Below are 26,120 nucleotides of genomic sequence, written 5' to 3'. Positions count from 1 at the left end.
AGATGCCACAGAACCCATATTCGGACAAGGGGCATTGATAAATAACTGTCAGAAAAATTACCGCCTGTTCCTCATGTGTCGGGACACAGCTAGATCTGACCAGGGTCTTGAAGAAGAAGAAGCCACTTGCACCTGTGGGTGCATTTTTGCACATATTCCCGAGGGGAGAGATTTACTGTGTGACTGGGGTGCTTTTGACAGCTGGGGACCAGGCACCCTGGTAACCGTCACATCAGGTAAGCCACTGCACATCAGTTCCACAGAATGTCTTGTTATTTTTTGAGAAGGCTTTGTACAAGTTTTCAGTTGCATGAATTTCATTGCAATTTTCACTGACTGCCACTGGCTTTGAAACTGCATGCTTTTAAGTCACTAAACAAAGGTTGAAATGTTATTTACTCGTATAGTTCTTAAGATCTAGGTTGTTTTCCTAGGTTAGGGATGTTCATGTTGATCATCAGCTTAACTTTCTGTCTTTCATTACTTTGTAATATAAAGAGAAGCTCAAACAGTCAAATACGGCCCAGGTTAATATTAAAAATTTGGACTTCTTTAGATAGAAAAGGCAGGAAAGATCCAAGGCTTATCCACTGGAATAATCAGTGCTATGCCAATTATTAGGAAAAGGCTTCATAGTGTTCCCCACTTCTGCCATATATAGACTGAGATTGTAGTTTATGAGTAATAAATACCTGCCCAATATATTGGTGAGGCCAATAGACATTGCAATGGTCTAGAAAGGCTTTAAAATTTCCCACCCAGCTGGAAAATCTTTCAGTGAATTCATTCCTGAAATTTCTTACTTGGTGGCAGTCTTCCTGAAGTTTTTGGAAGCACTCTGCAGACAATTTTCAGGCCAAATTACTTCCATCTATAATGAAATAAAATATAAAAATTAAAGAGAGATTGTTGCGAAGGTATGTCGGTTCCTAAGTGGTTTTTGTAGAGAGGAAGTACATAACAACCCTAATGTGCTACCCGTTTGATTATTGGGGCCAAGGAACCATGGTGATCGTAACATCAGGTAAAAAGCTTTTCCTACTCTTACTCACTTATTTTGTAACCTTTTTTTCATTATCTCAGTATATCTGTGTCATATGAAATGCAATTGTTTCGAGACAGTGACAACTAAGGGCTTCTTCCAATGTTTCTTTGTGCAGAACGTCACCAAGACCCACACCCCAAAATTTGTTCAAACATTGCTTAAAATGTATGTCTGTTTCACTGCTGGGACATCTGTTTGGCTAACCATCTTTAAGAGATTTCTTTGAATACTTTTCTCACCAGTGAACTGCACAAACATCTGACCATTTGTAAATGCCTAAGTCTCAGTTAATGCTCAGTTAATTCTGAAAAAAACAAGTGGCGGGTCAGAGGACTTTTTATGTTGTCTAATATTTTTTTGTGATTGTGAAAAACACTGCTAGTCTTCTACGTAGCTTAGTTTGAAATTAACCATAGGAAAGGTTGAAAACAGAGCTAGGAAATTGTTTTGAAGCCAAAATGTGTGGGTGGGGCATTTCTTCATTAGACCAAAATAGTGTTGCTAAAAGGTCCAAGCAGAATGAAGTTTCTGTGCCAAGTTGCTAGTTAGAACGATCTGTGTGCAACTGGTACTTCGATGTCTGGGGACCTGGAACGCAGCTGATTGTCACTTCAGGTAATATTTGTGTTATCTCTCAAATGTTTGAGGCAGATCACTGCCTCAGCAGATCACTTTCTGCCTGTTCTCTTAAATTCTGGAGAAATAGGTCGCCGTCAACCCCAGTTTAGTATCAAAGGTTCATAAGGAACAGGAGTCAATTGTTTCATTTGTTTTCTTTCGAGAGCTACAATGCTAAATGCTTTTTTTTAAAAAAAGGAATAGAATTCTTTGTGAGATTCCATAGATAAATGCTGCAGTTCAGAACCTATTCAATGCTAGCTAGAGTATCTGATTCTTGTCAGAATCAGGGCTGTGACAGAATAGTTTGGAGTCTGGATTACAGTCTACCCTGGGCAAAATGTGAGAATTTCCATTTATTTTTTAGGAGTGCCAATGAATTAAATTATTATAAGCATGTATAATTAATATATAATGGAAAAGATGGAAGCCTAAACCTCACATCTAAACATTCTTCCCTATGGGTAAATTCTCCAAAAGTCATTAGGACTTGTTTACAAATGAGTATATTGAGGGCCGAAACCACTGAGTGTGGGAATACATTTAATCTTGAAAGCCCTCTAATTCCCTGTATAAACCGGGTGGGTCAACTTCTTGTCCATCTTAAGAAAGAGATCTAACCAGTGTGATGGCTTGAGATACTGGGGAACAGGGACCCAAGTCACTGTCACTACAGGTAAGAACAAAAAGCCCTTGTTATTTCTGTCTTTAGAAAAGCTGCATGGAATTTTTTTATTCTTCCATTACCAGGGTTGGTTCGTTCTTCTGTTGCTTTTTCTGGGTTCTCTAAGCTCTAGGGAAAATATGTCTCATGCCCCTGGAAAGTCTCACTTCTCTAGTGCCACAGCTTAATTCTATCTACAGTGCAAGCAAAAGTATTTAATCTTGATCTTTTTTTTTGAGTGCACTCAAGAAGAAATGAAATATAAGCATGACCCCTGTCTTAGCTTGGTGTAAAAATCCTGTATATTGTTAGTATGCTGATCAGGCTGAACTTGGACCACTTAGTGGATAGCTAACATTCAATGAATTTTTTAGTTATTTTGACACCTGGGGCCCAGGAACCCTCGTCACGGTCTCAGCAGGTAAAGGGGGGAATATACTTTAGCAATTTCTATTTAGGATTTTGCACACCTCTCAGTAGAGAATTATGTGCTGTGTTACTATGCCTACTTCACTCACTGGGGCCAAGGGACCCTAGTGACCGTCACTTCAGGTAAATCATACATCTTATTACTTACTTCAGTCCGTTTGATTGCAATGTTCATTCTTTAAAAGTTAAGGTTGACCCCAAAGCCATAGATCCTTATACTGGGTTATGCTTTGGATCAAACCTAACTATATTTGTTTAGCTGTAACTAAAAATGTTCCATAGGTCCCAGGAATACAAGATTTTAAAAAAATAAATCATAGTCATAAACTTGGCAAATATTTAAATGAGTCAATAAATCTAGATACACAGATGTCGGAGAGAATGTCAAATACTATTCCATTTAAAGTCTTGGCAACAGGAAAGTATTGTTTAGTTTTTGTTCGCACAACACTGGCAGGTTAATCAATGTGATTACTATGCTGCCTTTGATTATTGGGGTCCAGGGACCATGGTGATGGTATCTTCAGGTAAGGATTTTCTATTCTATGTTTCCCTTTGACTTAAGTAGTTATTATATTTTACAATAAGATCTTTACTGGGTTTAAAAAAAAAATGTCCTAAATGCAAGGTGGAGTAGGAGGTGTTTTCTGTCTCTTTATGGCAAGAGAAAATTCAGTTTCAATTAAAACAGAAGGGAAATATAGTTGTGTAAATAAATATAATATATAATGGGAGGACAACATAAGAGATGTGACCTCTGGCATCTTGAGCTTTGAGATCACTAGGTTTTTAGTCACTCAAGGCAGGAATTAGTATCACTGTGACTACTATGCTTTTGACATATGGGGACAAGGCACCCTGGTTACAGTGAGCAGTGGTAAGTTAAATTCAATGTTTTCCTTCTGTCTAGTTGTGTGTGATTTTTCTATATTTTTTCCAAAGTGACTGTTGGGTATAAAAACAGCCTGGTACCTCAAACTGACTGCCTTTCTCAGCCTAGTTATGCCGGAATAATCTCTTTAAACCAAAATAAATATCTTAATTACGTATCAGTCCAGCTCATGACCCAAACTAAGTTAATAACAAAACAGGGTCTTCAGAGAAATACCTTCTAAAACTTAGAAATGTATGTGTTTAAATTCCACAACCTTTTCTTTAAAACATCTTATGCTGGATGGGTAACTACAGTAGTTTCGCATAACGAAAACAACAGAGAGTCCTCTGCGGGCTTAGAAATGAAAATTTATGGTGGCAAAAGCCACAAAGTCTAAAAAAGCTTTTGCGACTACAAAGCTTTCCTCTCTTTACAGTGCCGAGAAGCTCTTTCTTGTTTTTCTTAAAGTATTCAGTTGTCTTGAACAATCCAGATTTAATTATGTTCTGCATCTTAAGCCAATTAAAAAACCCCATATCTATATTGAGTGTGCGTTAAAACTATCATTTAAGGGATAGTTTTGCGGGTTGCAAAGGACAGAGGAATTCCATATTAGGTTTTTGTGCATGGGATAGAAAGAGTTGGGGCACTGTGACTACTTCGACTACTGGGGACCAGGGACCATGGTCTATGTCACAGAAGGTATGATTTTAATTCATTTTCTCACCTGTATTCCTTAAATGCAGAGTTTGTTCCTATTTTTTAAGTGATGTCTTTGAAATGTTAGTCATTCCCGTTCTTTATGTTTTTGAAACTCAAGTGTTCCTGTTGTGGGGCATGTTCTGGGAATTGAGGGAGTCTTACAGGACCCCAGGGAAATCCAATTCAGTTTAATGAGACCGTTCCAGAGAAATAAGAATGTCTGGTCAAGTTCTGGAACGGATGGACCCTTGGTCCAGTCTGGAAAGATAATTCTTCTTTTCTTATATAAACTGCTATCTCAAACTCGCTTACTTAGAAAATATACCTTTCATTTAAACGTGTGGAATTTACTTCCAATATGTGTGTTTAGGATTGAGATTTAAAGTAGGCTTAGACTTTTTTTCACCTACCCATGTTCTGAAAAATCTTATGCCGCAAAGTAAATCTTACAGGCTTGTCCTGTGCATGTTTACTTGGATGTAAGTGCCACAGAATTCTATGTGTCTTCCTACCAAGTAAGTGTACATAGAGGTGCATACCCATTTGGAGTAATTGAGTAGACAAGATTATTCAGCAATTCAAAAACAGTCGATCGATCAATGAAAGTTTTTGCAGCCTCTCCCCATAAACATATTCCAATGTGACAACTGGTTTGATCACTGGGGACCAGGCACCTTCGTCACTGTTACAACAGGTAAAAATATTTATTTCTCTCATGTACTTCTTTGCAATGATCTTCCTTGTAAATACTGATTGCCTAAGGCAACTTTCTTTGGATTTACTGAGGTCTATTTCAGTGAGAATTTAATACTTTGTCTCCATATAGCTTGCAAACCAAAAACCAAAATTACTCTGCCACAGTCTTTTCTCCATCCTTACAATTATATTTTTACGCTTTCCCTGAAAATGTTTTAATATGTTCGCTACACAATTGCAATAGTCTAGAAAGGTTGCGCTTGCAAAAATACTGCGGAATATATGAGAAGAAATTTTGTTAGAATCAGAATCTGTTAGACTCCTTCTAAGAGATTACCAAAGAACTAAGCTGAAGGGACAGTTTGTTAAATACAGTATCTCCAGACAATTGTGTTAGTGTGTATACTACGGATTAGACTACTGGGGACCTGGGACCTTTGTCGCCGTTAGTTCAGGTAAATCAATATTTTTCTAATTCAGAACTAATTTCATTCATAACTGATCAGATGGGATTTCTTTTTGGGTTGCTTGGTTTTGTCAATCTCCAGTGCATTTTGAAAGCCTTAAAGGAACTTAAAAGCTGCAATTAAATGTGTCGAATAGATTTAAGATGGGGGGGGGGATATTTGTGCCTTGGTAGTGTCTAATTCTATTCCTTAGTGGATCAAAAATTTAAATGGACAAATAAAACTGCATTCTTATAACAAATGCATAAATTAGAAATCTGTCTATCCACTCTTTCTCAGTAGTTCCCTCCCGTTTGTTTATTCTTTAATTTGTTCATTTTTTCTGTCTACCCTTCAGTCGTTCAGGATTCATCCCATCTTATTATTTTCTGTCTATCTATCTTTCAATCAAGCATAATACTAGGTTGCAGTTATAGACAAAGTCCTGTGACACTTTAAAGAGTAAATAAGTGTTGCGGAATGAATTTCAGAGGGAAAATCCTACTTTGCCAGATCAATAAAGTCCTTGTGTGCATCAGGTGAAGTAGTTTCTCTCCTAAAATTCACTTCACAACAAACTTAAGACATCTTTAATATGCCACTGTTATTTCTTTATCTACCTCCCTTTATTCTCTCTAAATTAAACTGTTACCAACCTGTGGGTTCTGCTTAGCTTTCCTCAGTGGTGAGGGCAAGGCACTTTTGACATGCTTAGAGACTTACTAGTCTTTTGTTTGTTTGTTTGTTTAACTAATTCTGAGGCTGAATTCTGCAATTGAATTTATGTTTCTTTGGCTCCCGGCTCAGATTAAGCCTTTGAGCAAATTGCATCTTACTCCTGATGCTCATGCACTGTGAAATTAATGGGAGTGCTAATTAATATGCATCAGAATCTAAAATAATTAGCACAATCAAGAAAAGATTTTGAAGGGTTGGATCTATTCTTTTCTTTTTTTGTGAAAAGAAAATGGCCGATTACTAAACAGGAACATTGGCGGGGGGCGGGGGGCAGAATAAGACAACAGGTGGCCAAAGATTCGTTTCTCTGTTTTGATTTATTTTAAGACCTTGTGTTCCATTTCATGGAGTTTCTAGCACCCACAGTGGTTTCACATGGTGGAAAATAGCCCTGAATGTTTCGAAAACAACAGAATAACACCTGTCTCTGAAAGATCTCTGTTTTCCCCACAAAAAATAACCCAGATTTAGCATTTTTTGGTTTAAAGAAAAAAGATGAATGTCTGTTCCATAAGCAATTGGTTCTGGACTCTAGAAGTTTGTGAATCTTTTACGTGTAGAAATCATACATTTAAATGGTAAGATAAAAATACTTTATTCCTCTTTTTTCAACATTTTATTTGATTATTATTATTTTACTACAATTTAGAATATGTCAATTATTATTTTTATCTATTTTGAACAAATTTAACATTTATTAACAATTTACATGAAAATATATTGGGATATTTTAATAGTGTTCTCTTCTGTTGCTTATTTTTGTGAAATAATGAGACACAGATTTTAAGAGTGAATGAATTTGTGGCAGGGAATTATAATTTATTGTTGGTTTTTGTTTGTTTTTTCTAAGTAACTTTTATGGGTTTTTCTGTTTTAACTGGATTTGTTTTGTCCTAGGCGGTCAGGGTTTTAAGATAGTTTATCTCTGTAGAGTATATTTCTGCTTTTGATTGAAACTGCCACCTCTCTTTGTAGTAGTTTTCATTTGTTTGATTGATTCAGATAAGTGATAGACTTAACTGGAATTTTGACCGACAAATGGAATTATTTTTTAATTATCAGAGTTTATATCAAGCTAACTCAGGAAAGCTTACAATAACAAACCACTGCTAGACTATTAATTTATTTAACAGTGAATAATCATGTAGGGATTTTCCCACATCTTTAACTGGCATGATTTCTAAATTTGTAATATGAGGATCAATACAAGGCTTTACTTGGGTGTATTTAACAGTAGTTTTCCCAGCTGATTGGGATGTTTGGCATCCCATGCTCAGTGAGGTGGTATCCAACCTTTTACCCAACGTACTACTAGTTCTGGAGTGCCTGGGTGGTCAACTAGACCCACGCAGCATCTCAGTCAGCAGGCATCAAATCTTTCAGATCCATAGCGGCCCTAGCTGGGGCATGGCAGCACGGAGTATCTCTTTGAGGCTCAGTACCTAGCTAGGGAAGAGTTTCAGACTCAGATGCAGCTTTGGGAGCGATGGAGGGGATCGCTCCGGAGATCCCTTAGCTAATCCAAGTTGGTATACTGAGCTGGAATGCATGCAAGCCTTTCAGATCTCTAGCAGCTGTAGCAGGAGGTTGAGGGGCAACCTGAACCTCGCTGAAGCCAAGAGCTCAGCCAGGCAAAGCTGGAGGACTCTCTGCTGAGGTGTGGCTTTGGTAGCAAGGCAAGGGGGGTGTTATGGCACCCTCCTAGCTTCTCCAAAGCCCATCACTGAACTGGGAAGCACACGAGCCTCACAGAGCTCCAACAGTTTTGATCCCTATAGAAGCTTCAGCTAGTGTAGGGAGGGCAACCTAAACCCCAGAACTTAGCTAGGGAACAGCTGGGTAGCTCTGTGACCAGCGGCAGCTTGGAACACATTGGGGAAAGCACCACCAGCCCCCTAGCTTCTCTGATGACCACTGAGCGGTGGTCTATGGCTAGGAGCTACGAAATATTTTCAGACCTATAGCAGCTACAGCTGGGGCAGGGAGGGCAACCTAGCTAGTGCCCTTAGCCAGGCACCAGCTGGGTGGCTCGGTGCTCAGCTGTGTCTCTGAGAACACTGCAGCAGCCTCCTAGCTTATCTGAAGCCCACCGAGCGAGTAGGAGCTAGGAAGCCTTTTCAGAGCTATAGCAGCTAAAGCTAGGGCTGGGACAGCAGCCTTGAGCCCAGTGCACAACCAGCGAAGGGCTGGACATTACCTCTGAGAATGGTGGGAACGTTCCAGCAAAACCGCTAGCTTCTCTGAAGCCCACCACTCGGCTAGGAGCTAGAAAATGTTTTCAGAGCTACAGTAGCTGCAGTTGAGGCTGGAAGGGCAACCTAAAGCCCACTGTTTAGCCAGGGAAGTGCAGGATAGCTCTGTGCTGAGCTGTAGCTCTTGAGAATGATAGGAAGGTTCCAGCAGCTCCCTAGCTTCTCTGAAGCCCACAGTTTAGCTAGGAGCTAGGAACCTTTCAGGGTTATAGCAGCTACTGCTGGGGCAGAGAGGGCAACCGAAAGCCCACTGCTTAGCCAGGGCAGGGCTGGGTGGCTCAGTACTGTGCTGTTGCTCTTGAGAATGATAGGGAAGGTTCCAGCAGCTCCCTCGGTCATCCACAGCTCAGCTAGGAACTAGGAAACCTTTTCAGAGCTATAGCAGCTAAAGATAGGGCTGGGACAGCAGCTTTGAGCCCAGTGCACAGCCAGGAAAGAGCTGGGCAGCTCGGTGCTGAGCTGCAGCTCCGAGAATGATGGGAACATTCAAGCAACCTCCCTAGCTTATCTGAAGCACACCGGTCAGCTAGGAGCTTGTTAATATCTTCAGAGCTATAGCAGCTACAGCTGTGGCAGGGAGGGCAACCTGAAGCCCAGCACTCGGTTGAGGAACAGCTCAATGGCTCTGTGCTCAGCTACGGCTTCCAAAATGGCAAGGAAAGCACCGGCAGTCACTTAGCTTATCTGAAGCCGACCGCTTGGCTAGGAGCTAGGAAATATTTTTGGAGCTGTAGCAGCTACAGCTGAGGCTAAAAGGGCAAACTAAAGCCCAGTACTCAGTTGCGAAAGAGCTGGATGGCTTGGTGTTCAACTGTGTCTCTGGGAATGGTGGGCAAAGCAGCAGCAGCAGCACCCACCTATTTTTCTGAAGCCCACTGCCCAGCTAGGAGCTAGGAAATTTTAACGGAGCTACAGCAGCGACAACTGGGGCCACCACTTGGCCAGGGCTGGGCTGGGTGGCTCAGGACTCTGCTGGGACTCTTGAGAATGATAGGGAAGGTTCCAGCAGCTCCCTAGGTCATCCAAAGCTGTAGCTGGGTTGGGGATGTAACTGGAGTCTCTCTATAGCCCAGTGCTTTGCTGGGTAAGAACTGGGCAGTTTCGCCCCTCAGCTCTGGCTTTGGAAATGATGGGGGAAGCTCCTGATAGCCTAAGACTCATCTGAGATGAATGTAAGCCTCTCCTGCCTCTGGCAGCTGTAGCTAAGCTGGAGGAGCAGCCAGATTCTCTCTATAGCCAAATGCTCAGCTAGGAGAAAGCTCCATTGTTCCCCTTGGATTTCTGGGCTTGGGAACTATGTGGGAAACTCTCGAGACCCACTGGCTTGCATTGAAGCCCAGCACTGAGCTGGGATCCATGCAAACCATGTCTCAAATCTGTTTCAGTTTTAGGCTGATAGCAGCTGAACCTAGGGCAGGGAGACCAGCCAGCCAAAGCCTGAAGCCCAGTGTTCTGCTGAGAAAGAGCTGGATGGCTCCCAACTTGGCTGCAGCTTTCAGAATGATTGCGGCAGGGGATCTGGCAACCGCCTAGCTCCCTTGACTGCTCCTCTGGGGGACTTGCAAACTTTTCAGATCAATGGCAGCCAGAGATGAGGACCAAGGAGCAAACCAGGTTCTCTCTGAAGCCCAGTGCTGAGCTGAGAGAGAGCTGTGTGTTTTCCTGCTGACATACAGCTTTGGAAATAGTGTCAAAAAGCCCCTAGCTTTTTCTTATGCAAGCTTTTCCAATCCATAGCAGCAATACAAGGGCAGAGGGAAAAGTGAGAATCTCTCTGAAGCCGATGGCTCAACTGGGGAACAGCTTGGAGGGCTTGCTGCTCAGCTCTGGCTCTGAGAATGATGGGGGAAGCTTTCGGAAGCCCCTTAGGTTGTTGGAAAGAGAACTACCGGTACATGCAAGCATGGAGATCTAGAGCAGTTCTAGCTGAGTTGGAGGAGTACCCAGAGTCTTTCTGAAGCTGAGTGCTCAGCTGAGGAAAAACTGGGTGGCTGATGGGCAAAGCTCCAGCTTCTCTGAAGCTCACCGCTCAGCCCTGAAATAAGAAATATTTCCAGTGCTATAGCAGCTGGAGTTGGGACAGAGAGGCAATTGGGCTCTCTCTGAAGCCCAGGGTTTAGCTAGGCAAGAGCTGAGTGGGTTTGCCTTCATTTCTGGCTTTTGTGATGTGGGCAATTTTTTGCATCCCCTAATTTTGTGGAAGCCCAGTGTTGAGCTGTGATGCAGGCAAGCTTCTCAGATTTCCAGCAGCTATAGCAGGAAGCACCCAGGATCTCTCTGAAGCCAAGTGTTCAGCTGCAGCGAGGGCTCTGTGTTCAAAATGATGGGGAAAGCACCAGCAGCCCCCTTGCTTCTCCAAAGCCCACCTCTCTTTTTCAGAGCTATATAGCAGGGTTGGAGATGCAACAGGGATTTCTACGAAGCTTGATTCTCAGCTAGGAGCCTTGCAAACCTCCAAGATCAGCACTGGCTTGGGGAGGGCTGGCTCCTTCACCCTGTCCTCCCCGAGTGCATATACTCAGCTGAAAGAATTGCATGGTTCCCTGTTGAGAGCTGTGTGACACAAGCTTTGAGAAGGCTGGAAAAAGCAACTGTGTCCTCCGCTTAGCCTCCCTGAAGCTTAAGACTTAACCAGGAGGCAGAAAGCTTGCTAACTCAGAAGCAGATGTGAGACAAGCTGAGGAGAGCAATTAATTTCTCCCAGCTGTTTTAAGAGCCTCATCCAGAGGCCCATGGAAAGAGCCAAGGGATGGCACAAATCCTAGAGAGCTGCTGTCAGGCAATGCGGACAGTACTGTGCTAGATGGACCCAATGGTCTGACTCTGTATAATTCAGCCTCCGATGTTCAATAGGGGCTGGGAACTTCAGTTTAGTACAGGTTTTAGAAAGGCTTTGAGGTAAGCAATTTGTCTCCACCTGGCCCACCTCTGCCTGCCTCCCTAAAACCTGGCACTCCATTTGAAGGTATTCAATCCACACAGCTCAGCCCTGTCTTTGAGAAACATGGAAGGAGCCGCTCAGCCTCATCCCCAAGTGATTGCAAGCATCAGGAGCCAGGTGGGGGACATTTGAGAGGCATATCTCAGCACCATTTGTGAGGAGGTTAGTGGCTCAGCCAGCTTCCTCCTGGCTCTCCCATGCCCAGCTCTGGGTAGGAAGGCACGCAAGTCTCCCCATTCTATACTGCTTAGGATGGCTGGTGGGGAAGGGAAAGATGCCTCCTTTCCAGTGTCCACAAACCTGCAAATCTCCCAGCCCAACATAGTTTTTGCAACTCCTTTGGCTTGCCAGCGCAAGACTAGCTGGAAAATTATAAGCTTCATAATGTGCAATCAAGACAGCTACTGAACCAGGCATGGATGGCCCATGTTGCATCCTGAGCAGGTTCAGACTTGAGATTACATTAGATACAGTTATTGTATTGGGATGGAGTTCAGGTCTCTCTCATTCAGCATAGCTGTACTCGATTGTATATCACTTGTTTCGTTTGGGCACAGTTGCTGCCATTTCAACAGACCAGAGTAGCTGCACCTTTAACAGCAGTCTGATACGCTGACATCCCTGCTGTGACAAAGGTCACCTGCTGATTTCCGTGCATCAAGTTGCTGCTGAAGGCACAGGAGAAGAGCAGAGCAGTTTTCCTGGTCAGTTGGCAACCATAACTATGTATGTGTTTTAGTCTCACAGATTCTAGTTGCCGAATGAAGAAACAGGTCAGGGTGCCTATGGCTGCTGCTCTGCCTCCATTGGTGCAGAGCCAAAAGCTATGACAACCCATCTGAAATAGTTCCAAGTTTAGCCAGGGAATAATCACTATTTAACCATTGCTTTGTGCTTTATATGGGGGGGGGGTGCTCATTGGTGTCAGAAATATTAACCTGCAACACAGTGCAGATTCCCTTTGATGGTTTAAAAGGGGTCAAGGGCTTACTGCATTAGATATAGCTAAGGAGATTCATGGTGTCAATAAGTGTAGTACAATGAAAGATGTCATATTTCTGTTGAATTAGCTTTCTTTGAAGTGATTGGGTTTCCTTTTACAAAAATCATTTTGATTCTTTTGCTGGTTATGCTGTTCTGGTATGGAAGGGTACTGTATAACACAGCAGTGTTGAACAGTAATCAGAATATGAAATGGCTCGTGATTTTGCAAGAAAGTCTGTGTGCTCCTCGAAATCTTGAAATCTTCATTCCATTTTACCGCGCCTGACATTGCCCACTTTTTAAAAAATGTGACCATATCAGAGGGTGCATCTGACTCTCTAGAAGTGTTGTAATGAAGCAAATGCTGTACAACAGAATAAGCCAGATGTGAACTCCACAGAAAGCAAAATGAACAGCCTCACAATGTTTCTACTCCAGTTGCATTCTCCTCGCTGCCAGCTCATTTCTGCTTAGATTTCATATGCACTTACTTTTATATGCACTTATACGCCCCATTATATTCAGTGGGACTTACCTTTGAGTAGACAGGGATAGGGTTGTGCTTCATGGTTGTTATAAAAATGGTTCCTAGCATGGACCTCTGGATAACAGACATAATGAAACAGTTTTTCTGGTGGTTCTTGCTCCTTCACTGAGAGTAAATAGCCTTTCTGGTGGTTATTATAGGGAAGCATGACCAACATTTCTTTTCAGAGCTTTGGCCAGTTGTTATTCATCAATGATGAAAGGGGAATATTAGGCAGTGTGTTTCTCCAGCTGATGCTATTCAGTAACAATGCTGTACATATTTATACACTTTCCCCAGGTGCTGTATGTTCATTAACTGTGCAATTCTTACAACAATATTGTTTCCGAAGTGGTCCGGAGTGATGAGGCTAAGGTCACGTATGTCTGGACTGACTAGACTCCCAAGTTCATAGCTCAGGTTCTTAAACACCCTACACTAGCTATAAGTTATGGCTGAGAACTAGGAGAAAGGGAATTCTACTTACAAAGTGAAGGAGGGAGAAGGCTGGGTATATTTCATGCAGAATGGGGTTAAACACAAATACATCCAAAATGTTGATTCTGTGTTGAAAAACACCTCAACAATACAACAATCCATCCAGTAACACACATATACTCATGTTTGATACCCTTGTCTCTCTTTCTCAACAATGCAACGGTTCGCTTCCTTTCAGTTAGTTAACCCCAGCTGAACTTTTAACACCTTCCAAAAACCCTCCATCCTTCTGCTTTTCTTCTCCCTCAGTTCCCTCAGCTGCCCCATCTCTTTTCCCTCTCATTGCTTCTCCTGGGAGCGAGGGCAGTGAAAAGGTCACCATCGGGTGCTTGGCCAAGAATTTCCTTCCTGACTCGGTCACTTTCTCCTGGAACAATAAGAACAATGTCAGCGACAGTACAATCACGTCCAAGACGTTTCCTTCAGTACTCGGCTCCAGTGGGACTTACACCGCAAGTTCCCAGGCACTTGTCCCATCTGCTGATTGGACAAATTATGATCCATTTTACTGCAAGGCTGACCACCCTTCTGGAAAGCCAGAAGTGATACGAGTGATCCGTGGCTGCGGTAAGTGAATGTATTTGTCTTGTCTTGTTCAACATTCCCAACATAACAACACAGGCCGTCTTCAAAAGATTAGACACAAGTAGTCAGAGGCTGTGTATTGTGGCACATACTTTCAGAGGTGCTGATTTGTTTCTAAAAGAGGAGATCAAAGCTGCATCCTCTGCCCTAGCTGAGTAGGATATGCCTCACTTGTAGCATGGGAAATGTGCTCTGCACATGCCCAGCAGTGCACATTCCTTCCATTTGCTCCAATGCTGTGCTGTGACTCTGAAGGCTCAGTCCAGCTTAGCCTTGACTCAGATGAAGCCCTGCTTCCCATTGAGTCAAAAGAATGTGAACATGTTTCTCCAGTATGCATCACAATACAGCTAGAAGACAATCATGTGAACATGTATTCCTAAATACAGCTGAATATACACATATATGTAACTCCAGTCCTTACATATTTACATTTTTTCTGTTGAGAGTGTTGTACCCACCTGCCATAATTCATTCTTTCTTGCAATTCCCCCTCTTTCTCGAGTAGAAACGCCAGAAGTACTGCCAAAACCTGAGATGTCTGTACGTGCACCACCCATTCAAGCCTTTTTTGGCAGTTACCTGAATGCCACCATCACCTGCAGCGTAGTTAACCTTCCCTCCAGCAAGTACACACTTCAGTGGCTGAAGAAGGGACAGGTACTTGACTCTGGCTTCACCACCACCCAGCCAATCCGAGAGGGCCGTGGTTACAGCATAAAGAGTGAACTCATAGTCACCAAGAGAGACTGGCTCAGCGACATTACCTTCTCTTGTGCGGTGAATGGCAAGGACTTCAATGACACACTCAAGATCAACAAGAACTCTTTTTGTGAAGGTGAGCTTCACTGTTCTTTTATGAGAAATCTGACCATTCAGAATAAGAATAATCTATCTCCAGTCCCATTTCCACTGCTCAATGCAACCCTATTTAAAAAAACAACAACAACACCTGTATCCTTCAGCATACACCCAGAATGATTAGGAGGGGAGAGAAACAATAATTTCAGTGTTGGGTGAGATCTCAGTTCATCCATATTCTGATATCAATGTATTAAATATTCTCCTCTATGCTAAAGACCCATGTTGATATTGTTCTACAAATGTAAAATCTCCTAGCTCAAATTTGCTATTTAAAAGGGCCGTGCCATAATTCTGAAAGCCCTATCCTGTAGCTTTTCTCAAAAGATTCTCAGTTTTGGTGGGTCCCCAAAGTAATGAAGTCCATCTTGTGGAACACACAAGAGCTCATTTCTACAAGTTCTTTCCTGCAGAACATAGTACACAGGTAGTGAGAGGAAATTCCCAGTTGATCTTAGGGTCAAGCCACACATTATATATAGCCAGTATTCAGCAAAGGTTAAGAGAATTTGATTTGGGCATGAGGAAGGAGACTTTGAAGTAAGTTGGGTGTTTAAAGCATTGATTGCCAACAGTGTATGGAACACTGGTGTGTTCTGTTGTCTTAATTACTGTGGAACCAAACCTAGTTCTCACTTATCTCATGTCATTCTTCAGGTGGCATTTCTTGTAACGACGATGTCCGTGTGGAAGCAATCCCACCATCCTTCGCTGACATCTTCCAGACCAAGGTAGCCAAGCTGACCTGCAGAATTTCAAACGTACCTCTTGAACTGGATCTTTCGGCACTGAATGTTACCTGGACAAAAGAATCTGACCAAACACTACTGAAGACCGAACTTGGAAAGCCAGAAGATCAGGCTAACGGGCTTACTTACATTGATGCTACAGCCACCGTGTGCTCCACAGAGTGGGACAGCTATGAAACGTTCACGTGCAAAGTTAATTTCCCAGGCTTACTTCCTGAACCTATCGACAAAACTTTGAAAAAGTTAAATGGTAGGTACCTGTTTTACTTCATCCCAGGGAAAGATTACACATTAGCGTTGCGTGTTTTCACAGATCCCTAGATCTGTCAGGCTCCTCATCTGCCCTCAGAATAGTTGCCACCTGAAGAGAAATTTGGTAGAAAGTCAGCGGCCTTCAAAAAAACTCCTTCAGCGTATTCAATGATGCCCTTACTTCAGTAGCTGCTGGAACCTATGAGCTCCTATTAGGGTATCCCAGTGGACACTTTCCTTACTTATTATTTTGACAGCTGCTTTTGGAACTCTTGCCGTTATGAACCATTGAACTAGGCCAACCTGAGTGACTACGACTTGATGAAGGCCACGTAGCGAACTTCAGTCCACATTCCTCTGCTGTCAGATGGAACCTGTATTCTCACCTTGCTCTAGTGCAAGGTGTCCTACTCCAGTATCAGCAGTGTCAATCTTCTTAGCATTGCCTCCTATACTTTAGGGAGAACCATGTGATCCAACTGTTCAGTAAAAACTAGGTCCATTTCTGGTCCATAAACGGCTGTTGCATCAAAACTAGGACTTGATCCATTTTGCTGCCTCGCCAATCTGACTTGCCCAGTTCCCTTTTTGAAAGGCTTCACTCTGGTTCTTAAAGTGCCCTGTGTCTCTCAAAACAACCAAGCCTATATATCCGAGAGGCCAAAGGTTAAGTCAGGTCTCATGAAACAAAAGGAATTGTGGGTAAAAATGATAAGCAATGCACATTTGATTGTCTCTTCATTCCTTTTCTTCTTTTTTCACCTTCCAGATGGCCCCCAATCTACCCCAGCTGTCTATGTCCTTCCCCCTACCTCAGAAGAACTAGCTCTGCGAGAAACAGCCACCCTCACTTGCCTAGTGAAAGGTTTCTCCCCCAAAGGTATCTTTCTGCAGTGGCTCCACAATGATCAGCCAGTGAATTCTGCAGATTTCTACCTCAGTGAACCCAACGAAGAGCCCAAGACACAAGGAAAGTTCTTCGTCTATAGCATATTGTACATCAGTGAAAGTGACTGGAGTCATGGAGACCACTACACTTGTGTCGTGGGACATGAGGCGCTGCCCATGAACAGCACTCAGAAGACCGTGGACAAGAACACGGGTAAACCAACTGTTGTCAACGTCTCCTTAGTGCTCTCCGATACGGCCACAACTTGCAACTAAACACCACGATAGTTTCTCTCATGCTCCCATTACCACCAGAATCTGTTTCCTCCTTGTGTCTCTTCCTGCTTCATTATTGATTCTTCAGTTGAAAATTGGGGTTTGATTCTAAGGAAAGATGTGTCTCAAATGTTAAAATGTTAACTGACCACATCTTTTGGAAGAAATAAATAGTTTGCAATAAAGTATTGATTTTTTTCAAACAATGAAAGAAAACCTGGCTTCTTGTGGGAAATGTTGATATGACAGTTAATATTAACCTTCAGTTGCGCAAGCATGGAATGAGACACCTAACTCCCATTTGAATACAATGGGAAATAAAGCTTCTCTGGAAATTCCACCCACAGCAACCCTTTTAGCTATTATGTGGATGCTGTAAGCATGAGATTGTCGGAAGTTGAATGAAATGTGAGAGTTTGCACTGCAAGTACTGACTTATTGCAATCGTACTTCCCCTCCCAAACCCCTGCCACTGACTGCCTTGATCTTTGATCTCCTAGCTCTTTATTCCATCTCTTCATTTCCCTATTAAAATAAACATCCCAACAACTCCTTCTTCTAAATTGTTCTATCCCTACATCTGGGGTGGAAAATAGCAGGTTAAGAAAGTTAGGTGCCACCTATTCTTATATCTAATGACATTGATTTCCCAGCTCCAACATTGTGTAATTTAGAGTCATTCTCAACTCAGCCTCCCCCGGGCATCTTAAAAACAGAAGAAAAACACTCTGTGCATGCAGGGGTTGCCCTGTACAACTATTTTTTTAAAAAATGATATGAGCAAGGGGATGCATCATTCACTGGGCGTTCACAGGCAACCACCTATATCCACACTTGATACATGGTGAAGAAGTCACTAAGAGAGATTTCAGAGAGCATTTGAAACACACACACGCAAGGTATTTGATGAGATCAGTCATTTTAATATTGACATACTGGTGCAAAATATATGAATATCTGAGGCTACACATATAATGCACAACATGTTGTGGACTTAAGTTCAGTCGGTTTGCGGATGCCAATTCAGTTTATCTTGATTTTTGACTGAGAATTTAAAACAAAAGGCTGAAGGCAATAGCAAAACGTGTACATATAAATAATCATGTGACTGGGTGATAGCAAGGCATCGCTTCCATTTGGGTTCCCCACAGTACAAGTTTATCAAGTAGCAAATAGCCAATACCTTACATCAATGATGATAATGATCGCAACCACCACCACCAAGATAGTCTCCCACATGTCAATGGATGACATCGAGGGATTCTCTTGAAGATACTCGGATGCATATCTAGCAACAAAGCTCCACAGTTAATCTATAACTTTAGAAACAGAGCATTAAATAAAAAGTTCATAAATCACTTAATTCATCAAGACTCTTGCTGATGAAAGAATCTAGAACTCTTGTGACATAAATAGTAATCTCATCCATTACTACAAAGTAGTAACATTTTCGTAATCATTAGTTTTTGAGGGAGAAAGCTACGTTGAAACTGTTGACACAGATATGCATCTGTGGACGACAATCTCTTTGGCCAGTTCACATCTTCCGCCACCAATATGGAGAGCAGCAATCACTTACAGGATCAAATAAATGATGGTACGGATGCAGATGTGCTGCTTCTCTTGAACCTCTGCATCCTATTCTAAAAGCATCCCTCCCATACTGATGGCCATTGGGGGGCAATTACACCTCATTTAGATTAAGGACCCTGGAAGCATCCTCTGCCATTGATTTTCGGCCAGCAGGAGCTAGGGGGAGAATGAGGACAGAAACAAGTTGCCCATTTGAAGGAATAAGTCATCCTTACACTATATATTCTTCCTTCTCTCTCAAACCCACGGAGAGGAACGTTTGGCTATGACAAAGACAAGCACATCTTCAGTTGCCTCATTCATGTTCAATTAGAGGAAGACCAACAGGCACCAGGATGCAGAAGTCACCCTTTGCCGTCCATACTGTTTCCCATTCCTTCCTAGCAATGGCAAGCTGTGGAATAAGGTTGAGCCAAAATCCCATGCTTGAGCCATTCCACAGCAAGGTGGAGGGTTTTCCACCTTTTGTATTGTTGAGTTGAAACCCAGTTACCACGTTGGGGAGGCTCAATGAATGGGTTATATTTATACTCAATTTTCTTTCGTATTTGGTATACGTGGTCACCACTCTCCAATTTTATTTTTTAATTTTATTTTTACCAACAACCAAAACACAAACAGTGAAAACAAACAGTGAAACCCCCCAGGTGGCTGATACATTGGGTATACATAATCAATGATAACATATTCAAATCACCTATGTGTACAATTCTATATAACTTAACACTCCTCCCTCCACAAGGTTTATTTAACTTTTAACATTTTAATTGCCCCAAGTTGTTCAAACCTGCCCAAATAATTCAATATCTTCTCAAACCAATCCTCCTCCTTCTTACTGACCTTAAACCCTTTCATTTTATCTATCTTCACAGTTAGATATTCTAAGATTATAATATTTTTCAATTCCCCCCCCCCATTGGTTCACCTCTAGCCCTTCTGCATTTTTCCAAGTACTTGCTATAACCTGTCTGGCTGCAATTACCATCAATTTTACCCATTTACATTCCTCTTTTGTTTCTAACTCGGTGCTACTCAGGCTAATAAGAACGATTAATTTAGATATTTCCACCTTCCTACCCACAATTGCCGATATTTCTATACCAATCTGTTTCCAGAATTCATTAACTACAATCCCACCACATATGACTGTACGTTCCCATCACTCCACATTTCCTCCAACAATTCTTACTTCCAGATTTTGTAATATGATATAACCTTACAGGTCTGTAATACCATTTTTACCACCTCTCTCCAATTAACCAAGATTTAGGTGACATATAATCAACCACTGTTTGCATTACGTATGTTTGTAACCAGGGGTGAATCCAAAGGAAATCCACAAAATGAAATGATCTTGGTGCGCTCTCTCTCTCTCTCACACACACACACACACACACGTGGACATTCATGTGTGAATACACATAAAATATGACAAGCTGGTACGGTGGGATGATAGAGTGCTATACTTTAAGCCCAGAAGATCTAAGTTTAGTCCTCAGCCCCAATCTCATTGGGCATCTTTGGGCAAACCACTTTATCTCACATCCTGACTGACCAGAGTTGTGATAATAAATGAGATACTAATTGTAAAGTTCTTTGTAGGCTTAGAACTGCTACATGAAATGCTAAAATACTGCTGCCGGCGTGGGGCCTCGGGCTAAGCTGTGTGTGTGCCTGGAAGGTGAAAAATAAAATAAAATGCTAAAATAACAATAATCGTAGAAAACAATCCTCTAACGAGTGACACATAAAACTAATGAATGAGACATAAACTCGCGCACAGGGATATCCCAAAATGAGACATCTTCTCTTCCCTTCATTGCAGAGTGAATTTTGCAAAATCAATTCCAAAAATTAGATTGCATCATATTATGGCTCTATAATAAATAGCTATATTGTAACAGGCGGTTTTTGCAAGTTGGAATGCAGTCCTTCCAAGGACTTCACAAAAACATCAGGACCAGGAGGAAAGTTATTATCAAATTCATGAGGGCTTAACAGGGTTAGTTTCTGACATCTCATTCCCCATTCATTAAGTAGGTATTTCTATGCAGATCTCATTTTTAAAAAAAATCGATGGCTCCAAGAAGCATGAATTCAACTCTTTGGGCAGGAGCTCACTTTAGTTGCTTTGCCATTTTGCCCCCCATAGCAGCATGCAATCGCCTGCAACCTTCATTCCTGTGAATTTACATAGATAGATATGTAGGTAGATCTTTAATTTGCACCCCTCATTCATACCACAAGTGCAGAATTCTGCTGTGCCTGAGGCACCACTAAGCAATGATTTGTCACTTGCTTGAAAATCATTAACTCAAAACAGAACTCTGCTGCCTCCCAAATCATCTCTTTCCCATCCCCCCCCCCCGAGGTCCTCAGCCCTCACCTTGTTTGTGCAACATTCTCTTGCTCTCTGTGTCTTAGCTGCAATAAGAAATCACCATCCAGAAAGTGCTGACCTCCGTGTATTGTCCAAAGTTTACCTAGATGGGATCGTGGACGTCGATGACGAGGAGTTCCAAAACATCTCATCCATCCTTTCCACTTTCATCATCCTTTTTCTCGTGAGCCTGTTCTACAGTGCCACTGTGACCGTCATAAAGGTAAAAACAAATGGAAGGCAGGGTACTAAAGTGAAACAGGCAATAGCCATTCTCTTATGCTAAGTGGAACCGGGAGGGCAAGAGGGCCCGTGGGCTTCACAAGAGCAGGCCAGAACAAGCTCCAAGGACAGGCGCCATTTTGTGAAACCATTCAGCAAGTCAAACTTCAGTCAGTAGCTGGTGCTCGCTTGTTCTCTACTTTGTTGCCTGTCCACTTCTCTCTCCGTTCTCTTCCACCATGGCTTCTCTCCCAACCTTCATTCCTCAGCAGCTCTTCTCCAGTTCATCTCAGCTTCTTCCCCATCCATTCCTCTACCCACTCCCACTATTGCTCTTTCCTCTCACCCTTTATTTCATGAGCCCAGCATTCTCTGACATCATTGGGGTTGGGGGTAGTCCACATTACGCAGAATGAGAGGTTGCAAAACGGTAGGTCCTTGCATGATGCACTTCTTCAGTAGCGAAATTATTTCTTCCTTCCTAATTCCAGGTGAAATAGCAGCGTGAAGGGTCTTCCGGCAACAGACAGTGACTTCTCTATTTACCAGCAACATAATAAAGGACTTGACTTCTTTGTCCACTTTTGGAGAAGAAGGAAGGATGCAAGCCTTTCTGTCTTACTTTGCATCATGACCTCAGGATACTCACTGGCTTGAACTAGATTTAGACCCACTGTTTACATTTTAGAGCTATGGTGCAATTTTGCTTCACTTTTCTGAGTGTATATGTGTGTTTCCATCATCTCTTTGGTAGTCATGTTTTATTTCAGCTATAGTTGTATACCTGGTCGAAAGCCTTAATGTGAATATTGCACTTTTAACTTTCAACAGACAAGGAATCATTGCACAATATGTACCGACTAGAATGTTTCTCATTTATATTATGATTGCTATGTAATACTGCAATAAAGATATATTCTTCACTGACACAGCGTCTTGCTTGTAAATTATTACTGTTGCTGTAGTTGCTACTTATAATTATGACGTAATTATGACTGAATCCCAAGACACTATTTCAACCAGAGGCAGTAAGGGATAGTTTATTGATGAAATTATTTTGAAAGAGCTAACTAGATTTCAAGACGGCAGGTGTGCTTCCCGTATTAGATATTGGAAGGTTGTTAGTGCTCTACTTTAGAGGGATAGAATGTGGAGATGCTGTTGAAAGGCAAAGGAAACGAGAAATGGTAGACCTTGCAGGGTGGGAAGCCAAAGGACCTTTTTGTCATCTTAGCTACTCTTGGGGATGGCTTTCTTTTTTGATTTGGTGAGGGTTCCATTTTGAATAGAGGAGCCATGAAAGTGAAGTTGTAGGTCTGTGCGGTGGGCCTGTCAGTCATGGGCTGACAAGTTATGTTGACCCAGTCTCCATCTTGCAGTACGTAAGGAGCCAATTCCTAGAGGTGGTTAGAAGAGTTTGGATTTGATATCCCACTTTATCACTACCTGAAGGAGTTCTCTGCTTCTACCCATTCCAAATGAACTGCATTTAAGGAGAGTATGCGCACTATTATTGATCTTCTGATTGCAACCCCTCTGATGAGTCTCTGAGGAGCCCCACAGATTTTAGGAAGCCCACCTCAAAGCTACTATTTATATAAATAATTAAGAGAGTCTCAAAGCAGCTAACATTCGCCTTTCCCTTCCTCCCCCCAACAAACGCTCTGTGAGGTGAGTGGGGCTGAGAGACTTCAAAGCAGTGTGACTAGTCCAAGATCACCTAGCAGCTGCATGTGGAGGAGCGGAGACGCGAACCCGGTTCCCCAGATTATGAGTCTACCTCTCTTAACCACTACACCATACTGGCTCTCACTACACTGTAGCTCATCATTCTAAATCAGCCTTCCTGCTTAGAAGTGCCATGGGAAGAAAACAATCAACTTCATGAGTTGAGAAAGCTTTGATTGTTTTCTTCCCTTGGCACTACTAAGCAGGAAGGCTGATTTAGAATGATGAGCTACAGTGTAGTGAGAGCCAGTGTGGTGTAGTGGTTAAGAGCGGTAGACTCGTAATCTGGTGAACCGGGTTCGTATCTCCACTCCTCCACATGCAGCTGCTGGGTGACCTTGGGCTAGTCACACTTCTTTGAAGTCTCTCGGCCCGACTCACCTCATAGAGCGTTTGTTGGGGGGAGGAAGGGAAAGGCAAATGTTAGCTGCTTTGAGACTCTCTTAATTATTTATATAAATAGTAGCTTTGAGGTGGGCTTCCTAAAATCTGTGGGGCTCCTCAGAGACTCATCAGAGGGGTTGCAATCAGAAGATCAATAATAGTGCGCATACTCTCCTTAAATGCAGTTCATTTGGAATGGGTAGAAGCAGAGAACTAGTGCATGTTTTCTGGAGTACAGTTGGGTGGATATTAAGCTTGTGGGATCTACCTTATTATCACTAGGACCCTGAGATGCACTAACCAGAGCATGATGCAAAAGATGCAGAATTAAAGAACTCTGAACCAAGGAACTGCTTTTGTATATAAGAACTCAACAGAGCTTGTAGTTCTTTTGCACAAAAATCTACTTTCAGGTTTCTATAAGCTTTATTTCCTTCAACAATATAATTTGTATTTTGTTGCTGCTATTCTTATGCAATTGGGAGTCAGAAATTTTTGCCATTCTGCTGCAAGTTGCTCACTGATCTGCCGCTAGATCAAGATTTAAGGTACCTTCTGCCCACTTCCGTTCTAGGGTACGCTCTCAATTAATGCAGGGCAGTAGAATGAGACAGAGCAGAATGGCCTAATAGCTCCCTGTGAGTATGAGAAATACAACCCTAAACCCTGGGCCCATTTAATCATGATTTTGCGTACAATATAGATCTGAAAGAGTGGGAAAATTTATGGAAAGTAAATTGGAAATTCCTGGCATGTTACATGTTGAGGGAAAACTTTCAAAAAATACAGTACCGATGGTACCTGACTCCATGGAAGCTCTCCAAAATGTATAAAAAATGTATCTAGTACTTGTTGGAGATGTAAAGAAGGAATCGGTACAATCTTCCATATGTGGTGGCTATGTAAAAAAATTAAAATCTTCTACAGTGGTACCTCAGGTTACATACGCTTCAGGTTACATACGCTTCAGGTTACAGACTCCGCTATGCCAGAAATAGTGCTTCAGGTTAAGAACTTTGCTTCAGGATGAGAACAGAAATCTTGCTCTGGCAGCGCGGCAGCAGCGGGAGGTCCCATTAGCTAAAGTGGTGCTTCAGGTTAAGAACAGTTTCAGGTTAATAACGGATCTCCAGAACAAATTAAGTACTTAACCCGAGGTACCACTGTATATAGAACTCAGGATTTCGTTTATTAAAAAAAAACCAGAAGCCTTTTTAATTGGAATTACAGGACCAGCCATTCCTAGGAATGTAAGAGAAATATTTTTATATGCCACTGACACTGTGAGAATTCTAATAGTGACTAATTGTAAAAGTGATAAAATCCCTTCCAGGTCAGAATGGTTACAGAAATAAGTTGAATATGCAGAGCTAAATTAACCGAAAATATGAAAGACAATTCGAAACAAGTATTTATTGCAAAATGGGAAGTTTTCGAAGTTTATCTTAAGAGCAATTGTGGTAGTATGAACTCAGTCGCTGCCTTTGAATAACGTCTGTAGCTGTATTAAGAAACAAGGACGCAGGAGAAATACCGGTAATACTTTATTGTACTTTATTGATCAGACAGGTTTATGCAACAAGTTAGTAAATATGAAATTAAGTATGGAGGGGACAGGAAATTAGATGTACTTAAAGAAGATTTATTGTCAAAATATATGAGTTTATTTTCTTTTTGTTAATTTTGTATCTTTGCAACAAATGACGTAAATGTATAGCTTTTTTGTGTTCTGTTGGTGCCTAAGGATAATAATAATTTTAAAAAAAGGAAATACAACCCTAAGTCCTATATTGGAAATGTCTTGTAGTCTCCAACACACTAGAGTTCTGTAGCATTAAGGCATGGCTTTCTGGTAAACTGAGGCAGATATAATTTCTGGAGGATCATAGATTAATCCCATTTCTGTTATGAACTGAGTGGGAAGAGGAGCAATGAAGCTAACGGAGGAAGGTTTTGATGTGCTGCTTGCCACATGGATTGTTGTTCCACCAGGTAATGTTTTGTGTGACCTCTGTAATGCTTAGCTGAAAATCAGGTTAAATCAAGCCGTGTGCTGTGGTTCTGGACAAAAGGAAATATAGTGATATAGGTGAGGATTGAGGAGAATTACAAGGATGGAAGCGGCATCACATGATGACTGAGAAACGTTGTCTAAATGGGGCAAAATAAGATTTGTGTCTAGTATCAGGAATGCTGTCGGCGGCTCCTAGCTGGTTGACCAAGAAAGTATAAGGACAAGAAAAAGTTTCTTACTATCCTTTTCTCTTTCAGTCTTTATAGAGAGAGGCTATAGAACCCAGCCTCTTGGATAATGGCGTTGTCCCAAGTGAAACTCCACCCCAAACCTCCATCTCTCCCACTTCCTCATTCATCACTTCAACAGGTGCTACTATGTGCCCTCTGTCTTCGAGTTCTTTGCACTTCTACTTTTAAGGCCCGTTGGTTTCTTGGAGATGAAGGGTGTGGAATGCTTTCTAATGACAACATGTCAGCCAGGTGTTGCTCTGGCTCTGACTGCTCGTCCTCTCCCATGATTCCCCAACTTTCCCCCTCATCTGCCTCTGAGCTGTGACCTCCTGCAAACCCTTGTTGTAAATCTATACTGTCTTCCTCTTCCTCCTCCCTGGAAGGGTCAGGATGGGGAGACGGTCTCCACCATTCCTCCTCTGCCCAGTCCCTGACGGCTAGACTGCTTTGAAAACTAAGAATGTGAAAACTTCTCTACGACTACTAGCAACAGCAACACTAGGGGGAAAACCCTATTGGAGACAGTGGGATTTGTAAAAGCT

The 26,120-nt window shown here is 42.1% G+C and overlaps 1 protein-coding gene, 1 long non-coding RNA gene and 2 gene segments (V, D, J or C); 3 read left to right on the top strand and 1 right to left on the bottom strand.

Moving 5' to 3' along the window:
• LOC310691339 (uncharacterized protein) overlaps positions 1-26,120 on the top strand; it is a 77,937-nt gene that overhangs the window by 33,188 nt on the left and 18,629 nt on the right. The window contains exon 1 of one of the 4 annotated variants that reach the window (XM_083471083.1): positions 5,494-6,790. The exons of 2 other annotated variants lie outside the window; for them this stretch is intronic. Coding sequence is in view for 1 of the 2 variants with exons in the window: in XM_083471082.1 (XP_083327208.1) it covers positions 25,263-25,323 (61 nt within the window). In the remaining variant the exon portion in view is untranslated. Of the gene's footprint in view, positions 1-5,493; positions 6,791-25,115; positions 25,324-26,120 lie in introns of those variants that run through there. One more of the 4 variants, XM_083471082.1, reaches the window with a different exon arrangement.
• On the top strand, positions 59-17,240 carry LOC310691379 (Ig mu chain C region-like). The segment is given in 5 exons: positions 59-236; positions 13,663-13,980; positions 14,507-14,836; positions 15,517-15,858; positions 16,630-17,240.
• LOC310691390 (Ig mu chain C region-like) overlaps positions 1,617-26,120 on the top strand; it is an 81,400-nt gene continuing 56,896 nt past the window's right edge. Inside the window, exon 1 of the C gene segment in view lies at positions 1,617-1,660.
• LOC310691474 lies at positions 6,817-14,599 on the bottom strand. The gene is made up of 3 exons (XR_014518499.1): positions 14,460-14,599; positions 8,705-13,780; positions 6,817-8,530 (listed from the first exon to the last, which is right to left on the bottom strand). It is a non-coding gene; the product is annotated as an uncharacterized lncRNA (long non-coding RNA).

The sequence above is a fragment of the Podarcis liolepis genome (genome assembly GCF_965112155.1).
Source record: "Podarcis liolepis genome assembly, chromosome: 13".
Lineage (NCBI taxonomy): Eukaryota > Metazoa > Chordata > Lepidosauria > Squamata > Lacertidae > Podarcis > Podarcis liolepis.
Note: the sequence above shows the minus strand (reverse complement) of the source record. Positions and strands in the feature narration are given on the sequence as shown.